The following is a 12,813-nucleotide window of genomic DNA, read 5'->3' as shown; positions in this document are numbered from 1 at the left end:
CAATGGAGGGGAGGCTGGTTTCCGTGATGTGGACACAGCTCAGCACAACTCTGCAGTTTCTTGCGGTCCAGAGCAGAGCAGTTTCCATACCAAGCCTTGATGTATCTGAATAGGATGCTTTCTATGGTGCATCTGTAAAGATTAGTGAGTGTCAAAGGGGACATGCCGAATTGCTTCAGCCTTCTGAGGGAGTAGAGGCACTGGTGAGCTTTCTTGGCCATGATGTTCACGTGGTTGAACCAGGACAGGCTATCGGTGATGTTCACTCCTAGGAACTTGAAGCTTTCAACCCTCTCGACCTCAGCACCATTGATTTAAACAAGAGCGTGTGCACCGTCCCCCTTCCTGAAGTCAATGACCAGCTCTTTTGCTTTGCTGACATTGAGGGAAAGGTTGTTGTCATGGCACCATGTCATTAAGCTCTCTATCTCCTTCCTGTACTCTGACTCATCGTTATTTGAGATACGACCTACTATGGTGGTATCACCTGCAAACTTGTAGATGGAGTTAGAGCAGAATCTGGCCACCCAGTCATGAGTGTATAGGAAGTAGAGTAGGGGGCTGAGGACGCAGCCTTGTGGGGCACCAGTGTTTAGGATAATCGTGGCAGAGGTGTTGCTGCCAATCCTTACTGATTGCGGTCTGTTGGTCAGGAAGTCAAGGATCCAGTTGCAAAGGGAGGTGTTGAGTCCCAGGTCTAGGAGTTTGGGGATGAGTTTGCTCTTGAGTTTGCTTGGATTTATGGGATTGAAGGTGGAGCTGTCCTTCAAGGAGTAAATAAATAGTAGTCTGACGTTGGTGTCTTTACTATCCAGATGCTCCAGGGATGAGTGTAGGATTAGGGAGGTGGCATCCGCCGTGGACCTGTTTTGGTCCACGGTGGAGGGATGGGCGGAACAAAGGGGATATCTGTGATAGGGTGAGACCAAATGAGTTAATGTGCCAGTTAGAAGCAGATTATGCTTCTTTGTCTGTGTTTTGCTAATAGAAGGGTTGTGGGGCATGCTCAGTAGGCCAGGCTAGAGAGAGAAAAACTGAGTGAAAATTGCACATAGTACGTATGGCAGAAATAGCCAGTTCTGATACGTATATAAAGAGGAGGAGAGAAGCCAGTTTTAACATTATTTTCCAGGATAATTCTGGAGTAGTAAACAGTTTTAGTGGAAGGGAGTAGTGCCCAACAGAGCTTTATGTAGTTCAGCCAGAACTGGCAATGAATGGCTGAACCAAATGCCGGTCATATATGTTCAAATCTGAACCAATTGAATAGACAGAGGAAATGACTGTGATAGGGGGATAAGCAAAGAGGGAGCAGATCAGGATATTAGAAGAGACACTGGCATCTAAAAGGTAGAGATAAGGATATGATTCCGAAGATTGTAAGATGCATAAGTGTTGTCATAAATGGAGGACCAAAGCATAGAGAGTTAGGAATTTGAAAGTGCTTTTGTAAATGACTTGAAGGAGAACCTTTAGCTGACTTGGCTGTAAACTCAGGAATTCCTCCCAAAAGTTCTTTCCTCCTTAGAACCCTTCTCTGTGATGAAGCTATTAGTCCCCTGTCCTAATATCTTATGGATTGATGTCAAGTTTTGAATGATAGCATTTATGAAATATGCTAATTAAATACTAGTTACCATTCTTTTTGTTTTCTGAAAATAATAGCAGGACCTCTACTGATACAGAGGGGGTGTTGCATTCACGTTTCAAACCATGGATTGAGAAAGATGGGTAGAGGTTAGAGATAGAGAAACAAAGGACCGCAGATGCTGGAACCTAGATGAAAAACACGATGATGCTGGAGGGACTCAGCAGGCCAGGCAGCATCTGTGGAGAAAAGCAGGCGGTCAACGTTTCGGGTCAGGGTCCTTCTGGGACTGAAGATAGGAAAAGAGGAAGCCCAATGTATAGGAGGGAGAAGCAGAGCAGTGATAGGTGGACAAAAGAGGGGAGGGGGGTGGGCACAAGGCGGTGATAGGTAGATGCAGGTAAGAGACAGTGATGGGCAGGTGTGGGGGAGGAGGGGAGAGCAGACCCACCGGGGGATGGGTCAAAGGTAAGGAGAGAAAGAAAAAAAGGTAGAAAAAAAAGAGGCTAGGAAAGGGAAGAAGCATGGTGGGGGGGTGGGGGGTTGTTACTTAAAGTGGGAGAATTCAATGTTCATGCCGTTAGGCTGCAAGGTCCCAAGATGGAAAATGAGGTGCTGTTCCTCCAGTTTGCGCTTGGAATTCTCCTGGCAGTGGAGGAGGTTAGGGATAATTTTAAATCTATGATCACATAGCTTTCTAGTTGTGAAATATTACAATATTTTGCAAAACAACATCCAAATTATAGTATTAAATGAAATTTTGATTTCTTTTAGTGTAAATATTAAACTAGTGGGGATTAATTTTTTTAAAAAAACACTCACCCAATAGACAGTAACAGTAACCTGAGTCCCACATAATAAAATAAAGCACTAGAAATCCGAAACAAAATTCATGTGGATGAAAGGTTAAATCTAATTTCCCCCACCTATTTGTTGGATTCTTCTATATTTTTAATTTTGCTGCAATTCGAAGGCTCGGAGAGGCGTAAAACAGTGGGTGAAGAAAAAAATCAACAAACTTGTTCTAACTTAATGCTGTAAAAGAATCAGCCTCCAGGTAGCGCTCTGACCACACGGATTTCCAACCCGTGGTTGATTGGTCTATTTGAATTTCACTCTCTTCCTGCATTAAGTCATTCAAATGAACGTTGGCTTTCAGAAGAAAGTGTGCTCGTTCCATTGACAGATCGAATCCGACTGCAGAGGAAACTAGTGGCATAAATTTCATTCATGGCAATGTTCACTGCTTGTCTGTAATCTGATCCTCAGATACTTCAAAGAAAGTAAAAGCAGCGAAAATATTAATATATAGTTTCCGTAAAGAGAGAGCAAAGAATTGAAAAGAGAAAGTAATGAATTGATCTGGGTGGACGGTATGCAAGACAAGTTTTTTTTCACTGTACCTCGGTACATGTGACAATAATAAACCAGTTTACTAGTTTTATTAGATTATGTTGTTTCAGTCTAATTTATTTAAATCAAGAGAGGTATAACTACTCGGTTTTGTACTTGCAGAGAAATACATCTTACACAAGCCGATACAACTTCAATTTACACTAAAGTAAAAATCTGGAGAAAAAATTCTATCTATTTCAGATTTCCAGTACCTGCAGTCATTTGCTTTCAGATTACTGGAAATGCTCAGTACTTCTGTAGAGAGAGAAATAGAGTTAACATTTCATTTGATGGAGCTTCATCAAAATTTTAACTTTAATTTGATAATTAAAAAAACGCAGATACGGGTAATCTGAAACAAAAACAAAATGCTGGAAATAACAGTTCAGGTAGTATCTGTGGAAAGAGAAACGGAGTTAAAATTTCACAACAGCATTTTCTATTTTTCTTTTTATTTATTATTCATTCTACACCTCCATCCCACATCGGGAGGGCCTGAGGGTCAAGGAAGCCTGCCACTTCTTCATTGAACAGATGCCTAACCAGTTCCCTTCCACCAACACACTCACGTGCCTGGCTGAATGTCCTCAGATTAAACAACTTTTCCTTCAACTCCACTCACTTCCTGCAGATGGAAGTTGTAGCTATGAGCCCAAGCTATGCCTGTCTGTGGAATGGTCTTTGTTTCAGTCCTACTCAGGCCCACTCCCCCTACTCTTTTCCTGGTACAACTGCATGAGTGCTGCTTCCTGCAGCTACGCAGAACTCAAAAATGTCATCACTTTTGCAGCCAATTTTCACCCTCTTTCACCTCCACGTGGTCCATCTCTGACATCTCTCTTCCCTTACTGGGTCTTTCTATCTCTATCTCAGGGGATAGGCAAACATCCACAAACTTACAGACTCCCACAGCTACCTTAACTGTCCTTTCTCCCACCCTGCCTCCCGGTGAGGACTCTATTCCATTCTCTAAATTCCTCTGTCTCCATCGCATTTGCTCCACTACTGAGACATTCCGCACAGGTGCCTCTGAAATGTCTTTCTTCTTTTTGGATCATAGCTTCCCCTCTACCAGAGTGGGCAGAGTCCAGTGTACTGCATTCAATCTTAACAATGTGACCTCCTCTAAATTAGAGAAACGCAGATTGGGTGATCGTTTCGTAGAGTACCTATGTTCAGTATGCATCGGCGACCCTGAGTTTCCCATTGCCGGCCACTTTAATTCCCCATCCCACTCTGACCGCTCTTGTCTGTGGCTTCCTGTACTGTTACAACAAGATCCAACACGAGCTTCAGCAACAACACCTCGTCTAACATCTGGGCATGTTGCAGCCTTCTGGAATCAATAATGAATTCTCCAGTTTTAGATAATTTGCACTTCCTTTCTATCTGTACCAGAACTGGCCTAGATCTTGGCTCAGTTTTTCTTTCAAATTCAAGTTTATTGTTAGAGGCACGCATACCCAGGGCATAAATGCCATGAACATTAGCTTTTTGCAACAGCAGCACAGTACATTACAAACATTGTCTGTTGGCTTTGTCCATCAGTATGGTCTTGCCTGCTGGGCATAGCCCAGTCTCGCCATTAGCAACACATTGCACAGAAAAGTACAATGTGATCTTAACTGCTACGTGTATTCATTTGGTCTCACCCTTTGTTTCACCCATCCCTCCTCCACCGCCCTCCCTTCTACTGAAAGCAAACTTGTTTCTTCTCTTTCCCGGATTTGATGAAAGGGCACAGACCGGGAACATTAACTGTTTCTCTCCCCACAGATGCTGCCTGACCTGCTGAGTGCTTTCAGCATTTTGTGTTTTGATCTTAATATATTCCGTATATCGTTCAAACATTAAATATTAATTATCTGTTTAAAAATTAGAATAAAATTTGCTAACAAGACATTTACCTTTCCCTTAGTCTTAAAGTTACAACTTTGTTTCTCACCGCGCCAATATTTAAAAAAAAATTAATTTTTCCCGCCGGGCTCCTTGACGCGTAGGTTAAATGGAGTATGTTCAGCCAATCAACCACTTCAGTGAAATCTTCGTTCTAATCACTGGTTTCAACCAATGATATGTTGCAATTAAAACCTATAACCAATCAGATACTCTTTTTTTATTGATTGGTGAAGCTGGTCACCCTTCATCACCAATCAGTTCACACTTGAAGCCAAAGCCAATCAAGCTTGCATTATTTTAGCCAATCATAAGTTACGTTCTATTCTAGCTTTGCTCTCTGCCAATGGTTCGTCGCGTGCTATGTTCTCTCGTTCTCCCCTATAGCCAATCCGATACAGTGTGCCATGGTGATTTGTTCGGTGGAGGCGGGCTGAGAAATTGGAAGAAAGCACCGATGTGGAGCTGGAGGACGGGTGTTTAATCTATCGAGTCACCAGGTAGTTCGTGCTATCTCAGTCATGAAGCGTTGCGATGGAAGACGACGTTATAATTAGAGCACAGCTTTTTCACAACCAAGTTCGTGAGTGCATTGTAAGTTTTTAAGACTGATTGCTTTTCGTTTTGTTTTTGATCGGGATGAAAGAAAATTGCATGAATAAAATTTAGTGGCCGAAAGGTATCTTGCCCCTTGAATTTATCAGCATGATCGGTATTATTGACAGGTTTTATTCGCCGAGTCGTGAGGAAATGTCTGATTGTGATAACTGTAAACCGTCGAGTGGTGGCTTCACGCGTGTTAAAACGACTTGAATGACATTCCCATTTCTTCACAGTTTGAGAGTTGATTGAAGCCAAGATCGGATATTGTTACTGATTCTTTCTAGAGGGAGTGTTTTCTTTCAACGTTTACTTATTCATTGGTTGTACCCTTGTATTAAGGACTTGCTCTGGTCTTCAATGCTATGGACACTTAAATGGAGGATTTAAAGAGATTTAAACTTTGTCAGGTCACATTCTATTTGGTAGTGGACTGTACGTTCATAAGCGGTGTTGGTTGAATACAAGCTGCAGATAAAATCAGAATGATATAACACAGGAGCACATTGATACTTCCCATTTGTCTCTGCTACTCTCAATCACTCTAGCAGTATTTTCCAAATCCTAACTGTTTGTCCCATTTTAAAGTGTTTTATTTCTTCATCTTGCCTTTTGCTTTTTCTTTGCCAGTCATCTTAAGCCTACCCTCTGTTATCAATCTCTTGGCCTCTAGGAAGGATTTCTTCTCATTTACACTGAATCTTTCATCACCTGCAAATCTCACTTTAACTTGCTGTCCTTGGAGTGGTGAAACCCAAATATCTCCAGTATATCCAGGTAATGTGCTCCTTTAGTCCTGACCTCTTTCCAACATTTTTTAAAAAGAGGTGAAGAAGATGCAAGAGAAATGGAATTCAACAAATTGGATCAACTTTCTTTTTTCACAGATACTGCCTGACCTGAGTATTTGCAGCATTTTGTGTGTGTTTTTAACTTTCCAGTAAATCTCTTAACTCTTTTTCAAAGCCTTCAGAGATGAAGACAAAGGGAGACTTTACATGTGGTTTCTTAGACATAATTCTGCATTGTCTGTCAGAGCAGGAGAAGCCCTTGAAGATGTACTGCTTAAATTAGGAAAGGTAGGAATAGAATTAATATAAAGTGATTGTGACATAATTTCTCTTCTGTGGTCCAAGCTTGTTGGGGGGGGGGGGGTAAAAAATCAGAAGTCAGCACAAATGAATATTGTGTTGTAATTGCAGTCATGTCTGTTAACACAGTGATTTGATAAAGATCTTGAACATTTATAATTGAGTAGAGGTGATTTAAACAGCACTGATGACGATCTAGGGTGAGGGAATATTTTAGAAGATTAAATATGAAAATACAACAGCGTAGGGAATGGTGTTCCTCCACCCTAAGAGTGTTAAAGCTGCACTAATAAGTATTTTAGCATCTGTTTTTAACCAAGTAGAGACCATGTTCACATTTCAAATTGGGAAAGTTGGCTTAAGAAAAGTTGAGTATGGGAGTAGGGCAGGTATATGGATTTGAACTATTGCTGAAATTGATAAACACCAGAACGGATTGGTTTGGCTGAGTGGTTCCTTCCCCTCTGTCTTTTGCACAGACATTACAATATGAAGTCGGTGCTGTGGGTGGAATTTGAATAGGGAATGTGTTTGAGCTGGCTGCTGTTGAAGTCATTTTTACTGACTCCAGGAAGATGTGGTTTTCATAGAGTTTTAGATGCCAGTGTATGGAATGAGCAGTTCATTACTGGGAGCCCCAAACCAAAGACCATGGTTAAAAGCAGTACAAGAAATCCATTAGTTTCTAAAACTTGATGTGGTGGGACAAGACAAAGGTGGCAGTTGGATATGAGGAGAAACATGCAGGCGTTCTTGCTGTCTGGAGTGATCCCAGAATAACAGCAAGCTTGTGTTTTAGCTACGCATTTTAATGTGAAAATATTTCTTGTACCGCACAGCTAGCCAGAAAAGGTGCACTGTGTTGCCTGTTTTTTGAGAGAAATAGAAAATATTGTATTTTTTAAAAATCATAGCCATGAGGTCAGTGAGCCATTTGCATTACCACATAGTGGGTTAGTGTATCTGCAATTCATCATTGTGAAGGTGATGTATGTAATGTGTTTGTATTCCCTTGAGTGAGTTGTATCCTGTACTGCTTTCAGGAATGGATTCCAACCCAACACAGTGTTAGCCTCTGGTAAATTGCCCAGTTTATTCAAAGTTTTGTGCTGGTTTGTTTTCCAGTTCAATTCTGGCATGGACATTTGCATTTTTGCAGCAGTCTTCAGGGGAAGTTGTGCAGTTTCCACATTGCATGCAGTAGAACTATGGACAATGGCAACCTCTTCCACCACCTGCTTTCCCCATCCCCACCCAAACATGATAACCCTTGGTGTTTAAATTAACAAATTTTGGTTCTGTACAGTAAATTAGAGTGGTTCGGTGGGTAAATATTGAGTATAGACTTGGTATTTCTGGCAGGGACTGATGTGGAAAATATGGGTAAATTGGCCATTTTCTCCACATCCAATAAATGTTTAATGACCTCATTACATACTGTACAGGTGTGGGTTTTGAGTGAGGTAGAGCAAAACTAATCTTGACTGCACATTAAAATGAGAAAAAAACTCAGCGAGTCAGGCTGTATCTGTGAAGAAAGAAACAACCTTTTAAGTCAAAGGCATTTGAACAGCATGGCTACTTTGCTTGGGTAGCAGAAAATTGTTATTTTTGTTGAGATGCCAAGTTATAACACATCTTTTGCCTTGGAAGGAGATAACCAGCCCATTGATAAGCATGAGTCAACCTGGACGTGTGGCAAACTTTTATTTCAGGAGCATGTGTGATAAAATACTTGTTGAACCATAACTTGCACAGAAACCTTGCGCAGGCATTTGTCAAATGCTTTCCTTGCAATGTGGAATCATAAAGTGTACCTTTAACCTGCCCATAGAATAGTATCAAGCACTGGAATTATCTGATTTGTTAATCAATATGCACTATTATTGATGAACACAGCAGTTACCATGGTGTACAAATTGCCTTCTGTCTGATTTACAAGAGTACTAAAATAATATTCTGCTAGTTGCAAGTTGACCAAGAGCTTGTGATGCTCTATATACAATATACTTTAGATTTTCAAAAATGAGTAACTGCATGGCCACTGAAGATCTGAAATCACATCCTCAAACTCCCTACCCATTTCGTAGGTGAGGAGCAAAATCAGCAAGAACTTGTTGATCTGTCAATTGACTGTCCACTGGAAGGTGGCTGATTGTGAAAGTATGATTTTTTTAAATTTTCTCTTTTCCTGAGCTCTGTCGTGGGAGGAAATTACCAGGCAGACAGAGGAAATAGGTTCAAGGGATGTGCCCAAATCTTTGTCCTCAACATTAGAAACCAGTTTTTTTTTAAACTTCAGCCTCCTCTAAACCCCAGACCCTTGCCCCTTTAGGCCCCTCCTTCCAGCCAAAGGTTCAGGATAACTAAACTGCTTGCACCTCTTAAACCAATATCTTCTCCTTCACAAAGACTCCGTTTCCACCTCCAACATTGCCTGCCTCTGTGTCTGCCACTGCCTCTGCCTGTTTGCTGTTGAAATCCTAGTCCAAGTGAAATGAACTTGGAAACACTTCGCTATAAGCACTATGGAAATGTATATTTTAACAGGATGCTTGCAAAACTGTAAATTGCTTTAAACAGGAGTTGTAAATTATGAAAGCTTGTACAAAATTGGTGAGAGATAATTTGAAGGTTCTGCAACAGTTGCATTTTGATTCAACAGTATTTGCAATGCAGGAATTGTCTTTCCTCCAAATACAGTCAGTTCTCCTGCATTGTACAGTTTTGTCTTTATCACTGATTTTTTTTTATATAAATTGCAAATTACACTTGACTTTAATCTTTCTTTTTCTGCCACTTATTCTCCTCCCTCACCCACCCAACCAACCCCTCCTCTTCGTGTTCCTTCTGGATCTCTTGGAATGCACACCATACCCATTGGATCAGTGATGTAACATGCCCTTGGGGGGCCATCCTTGCTATTGTATAAATACCTGTTGGAAAGCTTGTATGAATGATGTGTTTTGCACTGTCATTCCCACCCTAGGATTTTCCTTTTGGGTCTTCTTCTGAGCTAAGAATGGGAATTTGCTGCGTGAGCATAGGTGTAATGTACAGGTTTTTTTTTTGCATTCACCATGGCTGAAATGTGTTCACTGCAAAAATTAGGACTTAAACCATCTAATTTGAATGGCGTGTTTGCATGCTACATCATTTTGGTTACTGGTGCCTCTGCTTAGAGGAATAGCATTCTCCTAACTTTTGCTTTATAAAAGGACTGTTGTGTTAATATTGGGATAAGCAAAAGGAACACTTTCTGAATATTTTTGCTGGATGCATGCAAGGTGATGTGCACTTTAATCCCTTTCTTTCATATTTCCATGATGTAGGCCTTTCAGCCCATTTGAGTCTATGCTGGCTCAAGGCAATCCCATCAATCAACCCTCGCTCTCACATTCCATGTAACCTGTTTCCTCTCCCATATCAGGTTCTCCTACCACCCACCTACACTGGGGATAATTTTGAGTCACCAATTAACCTACAATGCGGGCCATCTTTAGGATGTGAGAAGAAAGTAACTTGAGGGAAACCCAATTGTACAAACTCCACAAACAGCACTGGAGGTCAGGATTGGTATTGGGTTGCTTGAGCTGTAAGGCAGTAGCACTACCTACTGCACCACTTTGCCACCTCCTATTAAGAACACTTCCTAGTGCACGAAAGTGATGTTTCAACTTTCCACTGGCTATTCTATTTTGACCTATGAGACTGAAATTTGAAACTGCTGCAAACTATTGCTGACTTGGAAATGACTTGTTTTTGTTGGGCTCGCAGTGTGGGTTCTTGTCGCCTTGTATTCGGTCATCCAACTCTCTGAAATTGTCCAGCTCCCGCAAGTCCTGTTTTTAAACCATGTTGAGATGTTTTTGGAAATTTTGACTAATTGAATTGTGATGAAAACCTAAACTAGATTGTTTGGAAACATTCCTCTGGAATCTAGTTGGTTTGAGTTTTCTTTTAAACTTGACCCTATGTTCGGAAACCATTCCAGTTGTAAATGCATGTTTGGTAGGGGTGGATTGACAAGATGGATATGGTGGCTACAGATTGTATAACTTATTCAAACTGCCTGAATCCCAGGAAATGTCAGCAGTATTTATAAAAGAAATTGCATCTGTTATATGTTGGTTATAGATACTAAGCTAGAGAACCTGAGCTGTCATTTAATCTTGTCAACTAAAGAGTTTCTCTGGCCACGAGTTTCTGTTTACTTGCACTGTTTATATTTTTTTGACTATTTGCTTGAAGTTGGCCAAACCACCACAAACATCTGAGTGCAAAAATTGCATTGGTGCAAATAGTTTCCTCACTCTCATGCTGGTAGAATGTACTGTGTTCAGAGCCAACCCTGTCCTCAAAAGTTGGCCATGTCCCCGGATCAGATTAATTACCTTAATGAGTCCTCACTAGTTGTGCCTGTTTGCTAGACTTTGAGTGGTGTTCTTTAAGCTTTTTCGAGATAGCGGCACACTACTAGGCATGTCTTTAAAAATGTTAAATACTAGTTTAAAATGTTAGTAAAACTTGCTACTGCTTGCCATGATAATTAGCCACTGGTTTTATACAGCTTTTTAAAAGACACTTTGTTAGTTAAAATTTGGTTACCCACAGGTGGTGGAATAAACACTGTTTAAAATCCAGTTTTTATTTATTTATAATATTGAGCAAAAAGCAGCATAATTTTCAGCACAGATTGTGCTCAAAGTGGAAACCTTTTAATGTAGTGAATCTAAACAAAGAGAATTATTAGATTGCATTAGGTGTAGTTTGCTTCCATTCAGAAAGGATAGATCTTGTGTGATCGCCCTCATTTCTCTTTTTCAGAATGCTGCATTCCCTTTTGACTAAGGCGATTCAAGCTATGTGATGGTAATCTGGGTTGCTCAGTGTTCGCTAAAGCAACAGGTTTCTCTTTTCACAGATGCTGCCTGACCTGAGTATCTCCAACATTTTAGATAGCCTAAAATAAAAACAGAAACAGTGTTAAAGGGTGCTGCTATCCGTATCACCATCACGAACAATTTATTCAAACTATGTGGTTGAAATTGGCATCCATTAGCTTAAACCTTCTTCCACACTGATCCTTTGTATTCTTGAACCACTAGTGGGGCCATACAATCTTCCCTCTGATATCAACTAGACAATCACAATGTTGTGGGGAAGATTTGAAGACTGTTATCCCAGGGCTTTGACTTTAATCAAGTTCAGGTGTCCCAGCTTGCTTCCCAGTTTCCATTGTTAACTGATTTTTGTTTTCCCGCTCCTGTTTATTAAAATAAAACCCTGGGGTGCTAAGCCCAATAACAATGCCTTAGTGGCTTCCTGGCTGAGATCAGCAGGCAGCATAAACAAGTGATCTGAAATCTCCCTCAGCTGTAAGACCTGGCTCTGCACTGATTTTGTTTTTTAAACTGTTCATTGCACTGACTAGGGAAGCCTTTGTATTAAGTTGGCTTATATCTGGCATGCATTGCTTTCTGATAATGTAGCATCAGTCAGGGGGTGGGGTGGAGGGAGCAGTCATGTGCCCCTTCATTATATTGTGTTATACAATGTGGAAAGGATGGATATCTCTTTGAAAGTCATTCAAACAAAATATGCAGAACTGTTAAATTAGTTCAAATTTAGAGATGTGCTCAAAATGTTTACTGTAGATTGAGAGCAAATGTAAATTAATGGCAACCTGGTTGTTAGTATTAACTATCAAGTTGAGTTTTGCACTTAGCTTGGTGGTTAATTGGCCATTAAGTCTGAATAATTAAACCTATTTTGACACGATTGGAAAAACAGGTCGGAGACAAGTCATGAACAAAGGCAGGATGTCCCCTGAACATTAACATACACTTTAGACTGGCAGATGCTGATCATGTATTCTGTACCTCCGCCCCTCTGACATTGAACACCCTAATGACGCGCTTGCCTTCAGATTCTTGATTAGACCAAGGTTATCAAAAAGAGAAACAAACTCTATGTTGGAAATCTGAGATAAAATACAAAATGCTGGACATTTTGTAGCTTTTGAGTGTTTCCTGCACTTTTTTTCTTGTTATTTCTAGATCACCAAACTGAAGATGGGAGCATTTGCAATAAAGATTGTAACTAGATTTATAGAAGATCTCAAGTGTTGACTTTCTTTTCGAAGGAACATTTTCATGAAAGGAAGATTTCTTTGTTGTTTGGGATATTTATGAACACTTTGGTTAAATATCAGGATGGCTATGGGAGCTGAAAATGTCATTT

General features: G+C 40.5%; 1 protein-coding gene across 2 annotated transcripts in view; it reads left to right on the top strand.

Moving 5' to 3' along the window:
* The first annotated feature begins 5,320 nt into the window (after positions 1–5,320).
* The window catches only part of lmbr1l (limb development membrane protein 1-like), a 56,521-nt gene continuing 49,028 nt past the window's right edge, over positions 5,321–12,813 (top strand). The window contains exon 1 of one of the 2 annotated variants that reach the window (XM_052009686.1): positions 5,321–5,473. In XM_052009686.1, the coding sequence (XP_051865646.1) occupies positions 5,414–5,473 (60 nt within the window). In that variant the 5' untranslated portion in view covers positions 5,321–5,413. The remainder of the gene's footprint in view (positions 5,474–12,813) is intronic. The other variant, XM_052009687.1, reaches the window with a different exon arrangement.

This window comes from Pristis pectinata, chromosome X (genome assembly GCF_009764475.1).
Source record: "Pristis pectinata isolate sPriPec2 chromosome X, sPriPec2.1.pri, whole genome shotgun sequence".
NCBI classification, from domain to species: domain Eukaryota; kingdom Metazoa; phylum Chordata; class Chondrichthyes; order Rhinopristiformes; family Pristidae; genus Pristis; species Pristis pectinata.
This window is presented reverse-complemented; position numbering and strand designations above follow the sequence as displayed.